The following is a 17,928-nucleotide window of genomic DNA, read 5'->3' as shown; positions in this document are numbered from 1 at the left end:
CCATCGCTCCCATTGAATTTGTTTGCTCAATTGTTTGTTATTGAAGTACAAGTTAGTGTTGTAAGTAAATGTTTACTTGTTTTAATTTTTTACTTAAATAATAGGTAATTATCTAATAATGCCATATATATATTATCTAATTTGTTGTGAAAAACACTACTTATATATGAATAAATAGATATTTTTTCTTATGAATAAATAGATTAGTTTTTTTTATCAAAAAACTTTATTTATGCGAGTACTTTTTATTGTTGGCAAGAAAAAATTTTGCGGCTCTTTAAAAACTTTGAAATTTTGTAAATTGTAATTTTTGGCTCTTTCGACTCAAAAGGTTGCAGACCCCTGCTCTAGGGGGATCGTCTGCTTTAGGTGCTTTCAATGCTCTGTGGGCTCTATCAATTTCAAGATGTGGTTCAGGAATATCTGGCAATTTTTCCCTGAGAAATTCCTTACCACAATAGTAACATCTGTAAATGTCTCAGGTAAGCCTCTAATGCAAAAATTAGATTGCCTAAAACGGTTTTCCAGGTCATCAATTTTATAATGTAATTCTTTTATCTGGGATTCCAGCACATATAATTGTTTTATATTCTAGGTGACTTTAATATCCGTAACATCCTAATTATTCTCAATAGCTTCTAATCTACTTCCAAGCCCTTGCAGGTCCTGCCTAAGATCAGCAGTAATAGAGGCTAAGGTTTTAGCCAATTCAGTATGCAGGAGGGCCACCAGGTGTGCAAAAAATCTATATTCACCCTCAGAAAGTGGGGACAAAACTGCAGGGGGAGAGTCATCCTGAAGTAGAACATTATCACTGTCCATTGTAGCCTTCCAGGGATATCCCCAGGGATGCTAGTGGAGAGACCCCCTTCAATTCCCTTGCTTCTGTCCCCTTGGTCCTACCTATACCAGTAGTCAGAGAGCCCAGGGTGACTCCATTTGTGGAGACAGCGTTGCTTGGGACACAGCACGGCGATCAGACATCTTAGTCTGTGCCTGTAGCAGCTGGGATCATTAAACATGATCTTTTAACTTACCCGCTGTTTTACCCACTATAGTGCAGCAATGAAGGTGCTACTGGGCAGTTCTCTCATCCTGATAATCGCTGTAGTTGCCGAATCTGCATACACGGGGCCGGTGGAATAGACATATCCTTACAATAAGAATTTTTGTATGCAGGTGAATTTGGCCAATTTACACTATTTTTACACTATGTTTACAATATTGAAGTGTTTTTGTTATGTTACACATATGTATAAAAATCTTTTTGGGGGATGTTTTATTTTTATTGTGACTGTTATCGTTTATAACTTGACTTATGACTTATGCAACACTTCAGGATTCAAGTTATTTATGAATGTTCCCCTTGATTATCACCTTCAAGTTTGTAAAACAATATTTTGATATTTTATTTGAACTATAGATATAGTTTAAAATTAGATAAATGTATGTGAGATTGAACTTTGGAATTCCATTTGGGGTATCCACCCTAACCTACAAACTATCCATATAAATTGTAAAATTCATAAGGATATTTTTTAGATATATTGGTTGTGGATCTTTTGTGTGCATTGGTATGATTGTATCTGCAATTTTTGGACTAAATTGGTAATATAATGTTTTGAAGTCCAAGTATGTTTAATCGGAATATATATCCAGATCCCTTAGAGCTATGAAACATCACATTTGGGTGATCTTTATATGTGTTCATTTGGTGACGCTTATCTTTCTGTTGTACATTCTGTATCATATTATGTCAGCAGCTTTGATATATATCACCCAAAATAGATCAATTTAAATTCAGATTTAGATGAATAGATATTCTATTCCACACAAGGGCCCATACACAACAGGGTAAAGCAATTGGGCAAATGAAATGCCAGTGATCACACCTATGTTTAACAGGGTGACACCCACAGAGTTCTTTAACGGTCACACAGGCGGCCAGAGAACCACCTAAGATTTATATGAAGCAACCTATACTCTAAAAACTATATATTAGGCCAGTGGTAAAATCGTTTTAATTTAAAGAAATTAAATTGAAATGAAATAAATAATACAGTGCTGGCTGGTCATATATTGCTCCCCGCTTGCCATTCCTGTACCAAAGAGCAGAAACTACACCAATCAATGTGTCCTGTCAGTTAAAGGGGGCTGCTAACCTCCTTTGTAACCCAAAATCTCTGCAATAATACTTCCAGAGAAATGCAATTCATGTGACAGATAGCCAAGGGGTACATATTCTTACTACTACATCCCTACATCTCCCTGTTCCTGAGAAATTAGGGTTCATAGAAGGCAAGTAGCCAGATATGAGTGACAGGGTAGCTAGGTATTATAGGTATAGTTTTTCTTATCTTTTGATTACCTCGCAGCAATACAATTTTAGGGGAGTTAGGCTCAAGAGTCCCCAACTTATCCTACATTTTAATCTACCTACAGCTCCCTTTTCCGGAGAAATTGGGGTTCAAAGAACATAAGGGGACATTTATATGTGACAGGGCACCATGGTATGGTAGGAGTGATACATTTTAGTGGAGGGGGTAGCCAAAAGAGTCCCCCATTTATCCTACATTTCACTTTCTCTACTGTTAAAGAGAAATTAGGGTTCACAGAAGGTAAATAGCAAGCTATGTGTGACAGGGTAGCACTTTATGACAGATATAGTTTTTTTATAATTTTTTTTCTTATGGCGCCATAGTGATGTCATTTTAGGAAGTTCTAGTAACATTTGCCTTTTCTTACAGAGAAGTTGAGGTTCATAGAGAGTAGGGGATAGCTATGTGTGACAGGGTAGGGTGAGATGATGGGTATAACATTTTAATGGGGAGGGGGGTTGAAAGGGGTTTCCTACTGGCTTCCACATTTCCGGTTGCCAACATCCCTCTGTTCCAGAGAAATTGAGGGTCACACAAGGTAAGTGTCCAGCTTGGTGTAGCAGGCACTCCATCAGCTGCTCAGTCCCTCACACTGCAAATTCTGCAGATTTGACTTCAGGTGGCAGTGAGCGGTACTGAGCGTCTCCCCCGAGTCAGGGTTCCATGGCATGAAGAAGGGGTAAACACACTGAAAACCGCAATCCTAAACGCAGTCTTGAATTTTTGTGGACTTCAAGGGGCACCACACCACACAGACAATTGGCAGTACCCTGAATATTCATTGCAATGAGAGTGGCCTTAGTGTGAAAGTATCCCTGCTTGTTATTAGGACTTTATGCTTGTGACACCTATCTGGCAACTTGTTATGTTTATGGGGCTGAAATTAATTTTAGTAAGAGCTCTCAGGGTCTCGTTTGTACCCAGAAAATTTCACATGATAATCAGTGAAGGAACTATGAAGGTTTATACATTGGTGGTAATGACAGCTGCATGGACACTGACACAGCTCTCATGCTGCTGCTGCTGGGATTATCTCATAGTACAAGGTTGGCGGGGAGCAGCCACAGCTGATTGCCAGGTCTATAGTACACGCCCACTCTCAGGGAGATCACACTGAGCATGCTCCCTCTCCTGGTAACACAAACTTATAGCTAGATACATAGGAGATGTGTGCGCTCCATACCCCACAAGACAACCAGCAGAGAAGCAACGAGGGGAAAGCCGGATCTGACAGCTCCGCGGGCCGTATGTTGGGCACCCTTGTATTAGGCAAATTCAAACCATACCATCAATACCTATCCACACCAGATGGGGAGGGGGAAAGGGAAAAAGGGGGAGGGAAGGTTAGTAGAAAGGGGATGTACCTCCTGCCACACATTTGGAGAAAAAAATAGGTATGGTAAAATAATGCTCCAGAGTTGGTACAGTGATCCCCTCTATCTAAGTCTCGAATAAATCATGATCTTCCAATAACTAATTTAGTAGTTTTGGTTATATTTTGTAATATATCATTGCTCATCGAGGCCACTAATTTCACATACTTCTTGGTGGCCATAGGTATGTGTAGTATTAACCTTTGTTTGAAGCTGTTTGTTATTGTTGAGTGAATATTAAAAAGAAGGCATTCTCATGTTTTAAGTTTTCCATTTGGTATGTTTTTTAATAACCAATTAGAATGTCTCATTTTAGGCTGCATTTCAAAGTTTATAGCCTTGCTCTTAAAATTGCTGTTTATGGAACAATTGTGTCTAATAACTAAATACATACTAAAATCAAAGGCCTGGGAAGTGTACTAGTTACATGTAGTATAGTTTTTCCTGTAATTGTCCTGTTCAATCTTTAACCTGTAAGAACCTTTAATCCTATCCTATTCTCTATTATGATGTTAAGAACAAAAAAAAATCTTCCATAATAATGGCCATCAAGATTGTATGTTTTTGAACCAGAATTTTTTTAATAATTGTATTAGATTATTTAAAACATGAGTTTTTAAAGCATTGTCGGCCAGTCTGTCATTTTCTGTAACGAAGCCTATCCTAGATATGATCGGTCTACCTGGGGAAGACTTTAGGTTTTTATGGGTCTTAGGTAATGCATAGAATGTGGGTAAACACGTTTCTACTAAAAGACTAAAAATTTTAATGTCTCTGTCTTCACCATCGTAATACCCTGAACATTACCCCAGAGTTGTACAGTAAAGCCTACTATGGTTTGAAAGGCAAAGGAGGCATGCCATTACCTATTGTTCAAAATATTAGGTCACATTCATTCATAGAATAAGTTATCCATGACTTTATTATTCCTTTATTTCTCAGATGGTTTTACCATAATTAGAGTGTTTTTGTAATGTTCCTTACTTCTAACCATTTTTATAGCCTTAGTTACTTAAAGAATGATTGTCTGAATGTTTGCATTTAATCATATAATGAAGTCTAAGAATTATAGTTAAGTTTGAAGATGAGAACTGTGCCTACATGGAGAAGATGAACATTACTAGATTTGAGGTTGTGTAATTGAACTGTCTACATTTGAAGGCAGTGTCATTTTCATCATGAGTGAAAAAAGCTCCCAAACCCCTTATGTCCCTTGTATATGTAGTGTATACTTTTCATTGTTCTTTGCAAAGAGTATTGACTTCTATAGCTCCAAACTCTGTAATGAAATACCCTTAGAAATAAATTAGGTGTAAAAAGATACAAATCCTTGCTCAGTGTAAATTTGATGAGATGTTGCCCTGTCCTGTGCTCCTTCTTTCTGTTGGCCACACAGCCCCCTAGGGAGCTCCATGGGTGACCCCTTGGCATATCCTCTAGATTTGCCTACCAACTTTACCCTGTAGTATGGGAACCGTTGTGCAAAATATATATTCATCCAAGTTTGGTTTTATTTGTTGAGATCATCTATATTGTTTACAGAGGCATGTCAGAGTTGGGCATAGGCGCTTGGCTTCTCACCCAAATTTTGATTGCCAACTACCCTCAATGGTTTGTCACAGTGATTCACTCTGGTGAGCCTGGTTTATGGGGAAAGGGTTTTGATGGGCTCCATTTTGGCTTAGAGCACACCGGTCAGAGGTGGTGCCCAGCCTGGTTACTAATGTCATATGACTGTGTCAGATGTGATGGAATATACTTCCAGACATTTCTGATCCCAGGCGTGTGATTGGCCAGGCCATTCATAAAATATTTGATCAGAAAGAATTCATATTCACATTACAAATTTAGTGGCAGTCCCTGGAATATAGAATATCAAGAGGTATAATGCTTATCTGATTTAAAGCTGAAGGGGGAAGTTTTGTTGAAGCGTATTTTTTCTTTGAATACATTTGCACTGTAGGAAATTAACAAAGTCTAATGATTAGCTAGGTGTAAAATAACCCCCTGCTTGTAATGCACATAAGTGTAGTTTGATTATAAGATCTTATGTATGTACTGGCGGATAGACTAGCTTTGGAAAAAAGTATGTAGGGGGGTCTCTATTAACTGATAACTTTGCCAAGTGATAGCTATTTGTTTCATAGAAATGTATTCATTATAATCATCATCCAGAGAATTGCCTGTAATTATTACAAGATAAGTCCAATAAGTATCACATTTTAAATATATGTTGCTGCAATATTTTTTTTTTTATTTTTCTTTGCTTGGTCTCTATGTGACATATTGAAAAACTGTACATAGAAAATAAATTGATGTGATGTGAGGTCTTTCACTTTCCCGAAGTAGTTTGTGAAACACATTGATAAACAAAGATCTGTGTGTTTGGCCCTTAATGCTTCATATGATTTGCTGACAGATTTGTCAGCTTACATCTTTATTTAGGAAGGCACAGAAGAGCATGAAAAATGAGCACATTATAACCGTTTTCACTAGAAAACATCATCAATCATGATAGTCAAAATAGGTTCACAAAATACCAATTTTATCAAACATATCTATTTTTTTTATGAGAAGGTAAGTAAAAACTTTAACAGTTAAGTGTCTATGGATTTAGGATATTTTGATTTTTCAACTACATGTGACATAGTAACTTTTTTATGTATTGCTTTTTAGTCATGCAAACATTTTGTAGCTTTTTGTGAAATTAACTAGGAATTGTTTACACACTTTCAATTAAGTATGTTTTACACAATTCTGTTTTGCTGATAGGTAGCCCAGTACATCAAGTTTGAAATGCCTGTGCTGTGTAGCTTTGTAGAGAAACTGAAGGAAGAAGAAGACAGGGAAATAAACAAACTAACCCAAAGGTGAGATGCATGCTTTATGTTATTCTAAAGGATGGGTACATTTAATGACTAAGATGTTTCCTGAAAAGCAATCCATACTTTAAGGTAAGCAAAAAAGACCTAATCGTTGGCGGTCATTTGGTATTAGTACAGATTTGTTCTCTTTACTCATGCCATTCCTGCCTAAAGGCAAGCAAGGTTTGTACCAAATAATTTGTGTCAACTTTCCACCACATCTATGTCCATGTCTATCTTTGCCAATTATCAAGCAGCCCCATAATTGGGTCTATAATGCCCGTGCTACAGAAACTGTTGCATGTCATTTTGGTGACATGGTGATAAAGGTGTAGTATGTCTGTGCAATGTGTGTCGGCATGTTAGCTTGTCATTTCCCAATGGAGATCATGAAAAAAAACATTTTTAATGCATGTCATTTTTCAGGGAGGGTTTACTCATGACAACAACAGCATTGTGTGACATTTCAGTTTGTAGTTTCCTAATTGAGAGCAAGTGCCAAGGTGATGAGCTGGAGCATAAATAAAAGACATGGAGAGAGAGCTGTTAGGTAATGACAGGGAGTGTCCATACTAGAGCAGGATCACCAGGTATAATTTTTATTGAAAGCTACAGAATTAAACATATGAAATAATACATTTATTTTAGTGATATTTTAGGTAAAAGGTTTATAGAAACATTAAAAAAACAATTTTATTACATTATTATGTATAACAGTATATTTCCTTTTATTTGGTGAAAGGAAATAAAATTACTTTTAAAAACCTTTATAAAAAAACTTTTTCAAATGTAACTACTTTTATATCGGCAACACATGCAGTTATTTTCAGTTCTCTTTGTTATTCCCCTCCATCTTAACCATTCATTTATTAGTAGTTTGTCTGTTATACATGGTATTCAGGTCAAACTATTTCTTCCCAATAGCCCCATAATTTGCATCTTTATTTACCCAGATATATTTTCCTAACTGTGGTTTTCATTTTGCCCAATAACCTCACTTTATTTGTATTAGGTGCTCTATTTATAAATCATTCCTGTCAGTTCACTTTAAGGGCCTCAGTGAACCTGAGTAATCCAGCAAACCTAAAATGGATTTCAATAAAGTCATTTACTATTTAATAGCAAGTGTTTTCAGTTCTGGACTATATCTACTTCAGGTTTGTTGAAATACCCAGGTTCACTGATAAAAGTGTATCCTCTCCAGCCTTGGGGAGCTTTAATAAAGCAGCCACTAAATTCGTTAATATTTTCTGCTTGCACAAATAGTAGTTGCTGTGACAGCTGTGCAGTTGTGATATTGGCCACTAGATGGCAGAACGTGTATTTATTTTTAATAGAAGTTGAAAGGATGCGCCTAAAGAAATTGGACCATTTGTCAGAGAATTTCAACAGGAATAATTTATAAATAGAGCCCTTAGATTTATAGTTTAAATAACATGATTAACCTGAGTAGGAAACCCTTTGCTTCAAGTTATGATTTTGTTGTCATACAGAAAAATAGTTTCTACTTTCTACCTGATAATTCTAGCTGGTAACTGCACATTTTCCAACAGATCAGATTTACTACTGTACTGTACTGTAGTTAATTGGCTGCTCAGAAATTGTTCTTGGTATATGTGGAAAGTAAGCATCAGAACCAAAACACAGTCCTGACTGCTGGACGCAATATGAGTGTAAAAGAATAATAATAATATAATTATTTACATAATTCCTAAAACAATAATTTAAAACAATGTTTGAATACAGGTAGTCCATGAGTTAGGGACATTTGACATATGGTCGCCTCCTAAATACAAACAGTGTTTCCCTGCTTGCTCTGTGCAGGACGGAGGCTTGGAGGGGTCAATGTGCATTACTTGCAGAAGAAATCTTTGTGGTTGTGGGTGATCTTGTAACTCTTTAATGACCAAGAAAAACTCTGCTGTTGTTTCTTTAACATGTGATGATGTCATATGCACTGTGGCCAATCAACAAACTGGAATGAATAACAAACTTTTTATCCTGTAAAACAGTTGACAAATATGTATATCAACTGGGTATTCTATTGTTATATACACAAATATGTATATCAACTGGGCATGTTATTGCTCATTCAGACCTTGGCATCCTGGTGCACTTTATTATATGTTGTTTTATGTCCAAATCAAATAAAGCAATGCACCAAACTATCCTAAATGCATGGTACTCTTTTACTTGCATTGCAAGGCATATCTGTTCCATTTCTGAGCAGATAATTTGAGAAAATGCACAAACAATTCAGATAAAATCATGAAAATGAAATCACATCATAAAATCATAAAAATGAAATCACATAGGTGTAAAGCCAGCCAGTAGCTTGGTGTGCCAAGTAAAATGAAAGGCACTGCAGTACACCAACGCACGTTACATTTGTTACAGCAACATGATGGTGTGAAAACAGTCAAGAAAGATAATATGAAAAAAAGACTGCATGCCTGCTGACATCTATCATTTCTGCTGACCCCACAAATACCTGACAGCCTTTCAATGGCCATGTTGAAACCCTGGAGGGAAAAAGGGTTATTTCACATTAAACATATATTATACCAGGTAGAGAAGAGATTGCATCGGGACAAATTTGAGCTCCCCAAAACATCTTTTTTTGCATACTTACAAAGTAGATATTATGTTTTTTCCCCCCACCTCTCCTTCAGCTTTGGTGACATTACCCCCTTCGAAAGGCTATGTGCAGATGTCCCATACTCCAAGGGTCTCACCTCTTCCATTTACCATCTCCTTCTGGCCAGAGCCATGGAACACCCAAAGGCCAGAGAAACCACAGTATTGGGCTGTATATGGCCCGGGGGCCGTAGTTTGCCAATGCAAAAGTGTCTGTCTCCTGGATTCCTTTTATATTGACCCCTGGCTTGTGACCTGACCTCTCTTGCTTGCTGCTTGACCCCAGCCTTCCTCGACTATCCTTCTGCTTTGTGATTTGGCACTGTGATTTGCCCACGTTGATGTGCCCATGGGTCACAAACTGGCAGTAACCAGCGGCGCAACATCCTCACCATCAGAGGCTCTGGAGAAGACCTGTTTACTGCTTAGAATTCTGCGCCTTGGCCTTTCTCAGGGATTCACACCACTCCATGCATGCCGTAGTGCCGGCTAGTGGTCCTGTCTCTCCATGCGTCACACTCACAGACACATAAAAATATATACCGGTAAATTATACTTGGTCTTCCTGGTCACAAGCAACTCACTAGCCCACATCCATGCTTCCCCCCTCCCCCTCCCGGTGGTTCCTCTATTTTACCCCCAAAGATTCCACTACTTTTAGTAGTAATGCCATGGATAGCCACGCCTTTGGAGCATTTATTAGGACAAACTGTATACACGGAAGCAACTTGACCATTGTCTCTCTTGACCCTCTTGACCCTTGATCTATCGCCTAAACTTTATGATAAACTGACTCCTTTTACCTTGCATACATGTTACTATCAGGGGGTTTCCAGCTCTGTGCAGCTACACTTTTGATTTACTGCACTATTAGACAGGTGACACTTGCATTCCCTAATGAAGCAGTACATCTTGTGTCAGCAGTTTACCTTCCTGTATCAAAATTTCTCATTCCTATTTCACTTCAACTCATCAGGCCACCTGTGGACAATGATCAGGTAGCAGACCTAGAAATCACTATAGCTGACCTGGTTACAGTAATACTAAACCAGGAGGCTAGCAGAGGTTTGTGTGTCACAGAAATAGCTGGTAAAACAGTAACTATGTATATTTCTACTACGTAGGTTTCTGTTCATCCAGAATTCTACTGCAGCGTCAAGGAGATAGCTAATTGGCGTTAACCTAAAGCCTATTTGAATATTCAATTGAAATTATACAGGACAATTTCTTTTTGAAGCAGCCATAGCCTGGGTAGAAAGCTTGTCCCCCAGCTGCAGAGTGTGAAGCAATGGTCTCATCCCAGAAAACCAACACACCCCTTACCCATTTTGCCTGTAGCTCTGCAATCAGAAAAGTTTATGCTCCACACTAGGGAGCTCCGCTGTGGTGACCACAGACCCTTAAAACTGTCTCTGCCATGTTCAGTTAGGGGTACTAACCTCACAGTTGGAGAGATGGACATTGAGTACTTATGTATTTGTAGTTCAGAAAACTGAAGACCCTAAATACAGGCAATTTGATTACATTCTTCACTGCCTTGTCATTTTGCATAAGGAAAGCAGAGGTTCAGCCATTCCTGTATGATGCAATACAAATGACAGGTATATAGTGGTGTAAGTTAAAAGTTAACAGTAGCAGCCAAATTTCTAACCTATACTTATACCAATGTAGAACGCAATGGCTAAAATCAAAATGCTTCAAAATCATTATTGTCATAGTCAATAGTCACAAAATCCATTTATCACATCCAATAGATCACATTTCCAGATCTGAATACATCCCTCTGATTTGTTTTGCCCCTCTCATGGGCCTAATCATAGAAATTGGCTTAGCTAGGATTATACTCAAATCCAGCAGTTTTCCTGATTTTATTTTTGTATTAGTTTTATTCGGATCTGCTTTTACTCAAGTTAATTCAGTACTTGAATAACCTACAACCTTGAATCCACCTACAGAGGACAACACATTCATTAGTACTGAACACTTTTTATCTAACTTTACAGCTTACCTTTATAAAACAAAGTCCATTTTTGTTACAACTTTTATTATATAACAAAGTCCACCATTTCCACAAAAAAGGCATAGAGGTTATCCAGGAATAGAAGCTGGTAATGCAGTGTGAATGTTTGTAAACAAGATGAACCTGTGTTCACATTAAATATTCATTTGTGTAAGAATTACATAAACAAAACACAATATTGTGTGTTTGTTCTGCTGAGGTACACAAGAATCTGCAACCTACAGAAGGATAGGACAATGGGAAACAAAAACAAATGTGGGCTCCCCCAGGGTATATAACTTTTTTCTAGCATGGCTCAGTTTTTGCTAATGTCCTAGGAAATTGGACATCTTTTGCCAGCTTTTCAATCAAGACTTAACCTCGCTAAGAGAGCTGGGCTGAGTCATCCAGTAGACCTTCTACTTTGACCTAAAAAAAAGTCACATCCAGACCCAGCTGGATTCGCAATTAAGGGACAATCTCAAAGTGTCCTTGTCCACAGGGTTCTGTTTGTAGGCCCTGTCCAGACCCAGTTCTTGTACTGGTTGGCTACAGAGCATTTTCTAGGTCTATAGCTTTTGCCATTGCCTCAATGGTTGGCCTGTCTGTTAAGATAAATTGAGTAGGTCAGTTGACCAAAGTATGGAAGCTACTTTTTTGTTGTTGCTTGAGCTACTATATCCAATTCCCTGCTCCTACAATGTTACGTTGAAAGGGGCTAACAATGAGGAAAGGAGTGTTGATATCATCTGGTTGGTGAAATGCTATTCTCTCACATTCTCTCTCCCATAATTCGGCATCAGGAAAGAACCTTTCTGTTGATGCTTTGTAGAGGCATTTAGTACTCTGGCCTGCTTACAAACCTGCCTAATCCATTTTTACTGCCCTCCTACAGTAATCCCATCAGCTTTGGTTGAACCCCATTTGCTGCCAGCTCTTTTAGTACATCATTCTTTCTTGTCTTTCTGTACGGGCTCACGTAACCTGGTTTCTTACCCAGTGATTAAGAGACCCCTCACTGTTAGGTAGCTGCTTCCTGTAAAAAGGCAAAGTACACCAGTAGTAATTTTGCTCTTGATTAAGCCATTTTCTCAGAAAACCCACTGCTGCCAATACCACTCTTCACAGCTAAACTAGAAGGAATGTTCTACAGACAAGAAAAGAAATATAAAGCTGAAATCAAGGCAAGCAGGTAAAATACACAGACTAAATACATAAAAGGAGCTGCCTATCTAATTGTCATCCACCAAGTTGTGAGGTTTACAGAGCTCTGCCACACAGCCATGTCTGGTATAGAAAGAGTCTAATTCTTTTCAGATTTTGCCAACCTCTGTTTGCTTTGCTCTATTTAAGTCATATGTGTACCACTAAAGTGCACACCTAAATACATTACCAAATGCTATGCCACTTTGGGAGCAGGGGTAGGCAGCCACCAGATTTTACTCTTGTATTATCCAGCGACAGCTTCTTTTTGTCCTTCTTGCTGCTGTAACGGGGAAATACCTGGCAGTGTGTTTTGAAAAAGTAACTATAGCAGAATCGTGATACCACTGGTGTATGTTTTTTTCAGTTAATATTGGTTAATGCAAGGATACTTCTCCTTCATAGGTACAATGCATTCCGCATGATGATGTTGGAAAGGCTGGAAGAACTAACAAGCTATGAGAGTTATGCATGAAGGAAACACTAGAGATGAAAATATGAAGAATCTTGGAAGCCTTCTGCCATACAATGGACCCTAAAGCTTATAATCTCTTCATCTTAAAAATAATAATTGTATGTCTACATATACTCACACATACTAAATTGTACATGTTTCCTTTGATGACACATGAAATCTAAACCTTTTATATTTTCTCAGGATAAACTAATGCTGCCTCATTATTATTATAATGTCAGGATTATCTCCAAACTGACCATGCACATTATTATGCATTCGGGAAATATTTTTATTATCATTATTATCATCACTAAGTTCACACAAACCTTATTTTATCCTAAGATAGCCCGCTGGGTTGAAGGGACATAAAAAACAAATATATTTTCTCTGAAACCTAAATTGCAGTATGCCTTAACATTTACACTTTGTCATGACTGTATAGATTCTTCAACTTGGCAAAATGTGCCTTCTTTTGGATCAAAGAATGTGGCAAAATTTGCAGGGTTGAACCCATTGCTACCAGAGTTTAAACATCATTTTTTTTATGACATGATGGAAAAATTACTTTATTTCTAATTTAACGTTTAACATTTTACTCAAATAGAAAGAATGAAATTAAAAGTAAACAAGATTTCAATGTGTATACAGGGTGGGAATTATTCATTGTTTTAAGGGAAAGTTAAATATTTAAAGTGTATTTATAGACTTATTTATAGCTCAGAATGCTCTTCAGGTCAGTAAAACATTGGGACTCCAATTTGAACTGTGCTTTTGATCCATTTTGAACCTCTATACCGTCAGCTTGACAGACCCTATAGTGTGACCTCATGATACAAATATAGCGGTGTTCTTGGAACTGGCTTGTCCAACCTTTTTAATTCAGTGCAAGAATGCATATCTAAAAATACCTAAAAATGTAACCTAGAGTAAAAAAAATTCAAAAGCAAAAAGATACAGGACTTTAACGACAGTGAATATTGAAAAAATTATCATAAATCTTTTATTTCCTTCATTAAAAAAGCAACAATTAAAATATGCATGTCTCTTCCCTTATACTAAGTTTCAGGAAGAGTCTAATTGACATTTTAACATACATGGGCTAGATACATTGTACACATTACATATGTTGAGATCATCTGACGCGTTTCGCAGACTATGTCTGCTTTCTCTGCGAAACACGTCGGATATAGGGATACTTGGTATAGGGGAAGAGGCATGTATATTTTAATTGTTACTTTTTATGAAGAAAATAAAAGATTTATGATAATTTTACAATATTCACTGCCGTTAAAGTCGCGTATCTTTTTGCTTTTGTATTCTTTAATGTATGTCGGGGATGTTGGCAGGATTACAAGTGTTAGAAAACCAGATGATATAAATTATAAAAAAAGAGTAAAAAAAAAACATATTGATCTAAAATTAATTTTGATTGTCCCAAACCTTTTCTGAGGCATTACACACAACAGTAAAATGTTATCATGTTATGACACACCATAGAGCAGTATCAACATGCACTTCATATATAAACTGTAATAAAGTTTACAATATTAAGCAATAAATGTGTTTACCTCTTAGAAATGGCACAAGCACTGCAGTAATTGACCCCTCAGGGAGTGACAGACCCATCAGTGGCCGATCCCAATGACACAACCCTCAATGACAGATAAGAGAATCCAGTTAGGCACCCCAATTACTGCTAATTATAATGTTCCTGCTGTTGGTCATGCCTCTCCCTGTTGTGCCTCTCCTCCTCCTCCTAACCCGCATTCAATCAGGAGGATGCTGCTTTTATTCTCAGTGAGTGACTAGTTGGCAGGGGAGGAGGGAAAAAAGAGAGGCTGTGCTCATAGTTGGAATGAATTGCATATGGGAAGAGGGCTGTATGCTAAGAGGACACATTCCTTGGGCTAAGCAGTAGAGGGGGAGCGTGGTAGAGTGTTGTAGAGGGGATTAGCGTTGTTTGGAAAGAACATAGTGAACATGCGGGTAACTAAGACCTGCCTACTTTCAAATTTTTAGGTCCGAAGTATAGTTTCCCTTTATATGCTATCTCCATCTAAATTAGCACCCCTAATTTTGTTGTGATGGGGTTTATAAGTCAGATGTCATCCTCTTCTTACACTAATTCTGTGAAGTCAGGTGATGTGGTATAAAGAGCTCGATCTCTATGAGTGGTTCTGTGGATTACACTGCCACTTAAAAAAAAATGCATCCAATATGCAGGAATATCTGACATTGCATAGAGAGCAATATCTGATCTCACTATATGTGATGCATTGGTGTGGTATAATGCATGGCAGCCACATCTCTTAAAGTGTGAACAAAGCCTAAGTGATTAAAGAGACCATTAAAAGAAAAATATCTTCCATTCAGAAATGCCTCTAAAGCAGGACTATACAGGGAATGTGTGTTATTTACAGTAACAAGTTGTGCTTGGGTGGTTAATCAGAATATAGATTGGGTTGAAAATACATATTTCCTAAATATTGTTTCAGTGCTGTGAAGCCAAATTACCTAATACATAAAAAAAAAATTCCTAAATCTGCATCTTCCTAAATAAAGACACCCCATCAGATAAGTAGGTTTAGTCTGAAAGAAAGGCTGCTTACAATAGAATTAGAATTAAAAAAAAAAAAAAAACAGCGTACATATAGACATCTAGCTGTTTAATTTTAAGTAACTTGTAATTTTAAACCAACTAGAGGTAAATAATGTGTTCTGTTCCTCAGTAGTTTGCATTAGATAATTCCCTTAGGACAAGTACAGAAACCAGTTATCATTTTCACCCAAGAATTAGGTGTGAAACATTGATAGATTCTGCAGACTTTTTTTTATTGACATAAATACGAGGTATCTTGACTGTTAACAGCAATTCACAAAGATAATTGCATAGGATTTTACTTTTATTTTTTTGAACATTAATATATTACATGCAAAAGTATAATGATACAAAACAGTGCAATATTTTTACTGTAAACTAAACATCTTTGATTTAGAATTGGTTATGGGACAAGGCTGAAATATTATCAATGTCTTCCCTGGCTGCAAATGGCAATAGACCCAAGGAGCTCTACATGCTTTGAAATAATAAACACTTACACATGGCCCATAAATATTATAATTGCATAACTTGTCTACATGTATGTATTCATTTGTCAAGTTTTGAAGCAATAAACTAAATGCTGCTGCTTTGCTTTATAGATTTTTCCCAACCTTATTCAATATCCTACATTGTGTACATGAATTTTAAACACCTTTAAAAAAAAAAAAAAAGAAGTAATGTAAAGCAAAATATTATGCACCTTGAAATGATTTGCCTTACGGTAGTACAAACATTTTTTGAAGGTCTCCATTTGTGCTGAAGGCGGCTATATAAGGGTCTGCCTGAACTGAGAAATAAAAACCATTGAAAAGCGCAACTTGATGAAGCTGTCATATTCATCATCATTATGGAGTGTATGTAAACTCTTAAGTTCAGACGGCACACAGGAGTGGTGACGAGGAAGAAGTAATATGTATTTATGCAGTAAACAGTTGGGCATCTCTTGACATGTCACAAAGAATCATGGCAGTTTGCGCTCCTTCAGTACACTTATAGATGCTTTGAACTTACTTGCTAATGCAATTGGAAAGCGCTCCCATTTAAGTCAAGCAATTCAAACAAAAATTAACCTGAGAAGCTGTGTGTAGCTTCTAAAAACTACAATGCAACCACATTGCTTGCAAACACCTAGGAAAAAAAGATATATAACACTTTTTCATTCATTTATTGATATTTAAGGTTTTATGTTCTCCATTTGGTCTGCTAAATTTACCATTTTGCTAGACCTGTTGAATAAGTTAAAAAAAATACTAGTTGATTTTGAAATTCAGAAATTCTAAGAGCTGATAAGTTCTGTTGTGCTCAAAGGTTACAAAGATCAGGAGGTTTTTTTTTAATGCATCTGAAATTAAGTAGGCAGGGCTAACAGCACATGCTTTACAATTAAGCATAACATTCACTGCTTTTTCATGTCAAAGAGAATGCCAACAACACACTATATTTTTGGCACATCAACTGATTTGTTCCTGTATTTGCAGTATGTTTACCAGGATTAAACATGGAAAAATGTGCATATATTCCAAAAATGTACACATTTTTGTTGCCTTACTATACACTTTAAATGCTCCATTTATAAAACAGGGAATCAGATATTCCCTCAAGGGAATCGTGCCTCGTGGGAATCTTCCATGTCATGTGTTTTAATATCAGTAATTGATTTCCACCAGGAAATATTTACGAAATGTCAGATTCTCTGTTTTATAAACAGAACGCTAAGACTTTATGTTATAAAAGTTTTTAAGGGTTCTCCCAAACATTGTCACAAGAATCTCAATCCACCTTCATCTGTGGATAAATTTGGTTATAGATGACCCTAAAGTGGGTTTCTGCATGCAAGCAAAACACCCTTCTTGTATAAAAAAACAGCATGTAACCATGTTAGATCACAAGTGAATGTACTTGTTTAAATGTTTGCAGAAATGTCAAAAGGGTTCTTAATGTGTCTTTTAATTTTTAAAATAAACCATGTTTTCCTTATGGATGTATTATTCAGTCCAATGAATTTCCATTGGCATATACCCAATAAAATATGTAAAACATTTGTTTTTATTACTATTTTCTTTATAAAATAATCTTTGGTTGGTAATATGTAATCTAATATAAAAGGAATAATGGAAAATCAATTGTAAATGCTGCTGCTGTAATTTTATTTACAAATACATGAAATAAAAGTTAATTTTAGTACACAGAATGTGTTAGTGTTTGTAAAATAGGGCCTTCTATAAACCGCAAGCTATAACTTTTTACATGAAAAGTTACATGCAGTAAAATAAATACTTTTGAATATAATACATTTGTAATATGACAAGTCTAAGCAGATGATTGAATCATTTACCCAGGCTGTTTTTTTTTTAGCACTGGTGCAGTGGAATCAAGTACACTTTTATGAGGTAGTAAGAAAACTCAGTCTGCCCC

General features: G+C 36.7%; 1 protein-coding gene across 1 annotated transcript in view; it reads left to right on the top strand.

Annotated features, from left to right (window-relative positions):
- LOC140339556 (ras association domain-containing protein 4-like) overlaps positions 1-17,704 on the top strand; it is a gene marked incomplete at its 5' end in the record, with an annotated part of 68,292 nt that extends 50,588 nt beyond the window's left edge. The window contains 2 exon segments of the mRNA XM_072424309.1: positions 6,524-6,621; positions 12,860-17,704. Of these exon segments, the coding sequence (XP_072280410.1) occupies positions 6,524-6,621; positions 12,860-12,929 (168 nt within the window).
- Positions 17,705-17,928: the final 224 nt, after the last annotated feature.

Source organism: Pyxicephalus adspersus, chromosome 10 (assembly GCF_032062135.1).
Source record: "Pyxicephalus adspersus chromosome 10, UCB_Pads_2.0, whole genome shotgun sequence".
Classification (NCBI taxonomy): domain Eukaryota; kingdom Metazoa; phylum Chordata; class Amphibia; order Anura; family Pyxicephalidae; genus Pyxicephalus; species Pyxicephalus adspersus.
Note: the sequence above shows the minus strand (reverse complement) of the source record. Positions and strands in the feature narration are given on the sequence as shown.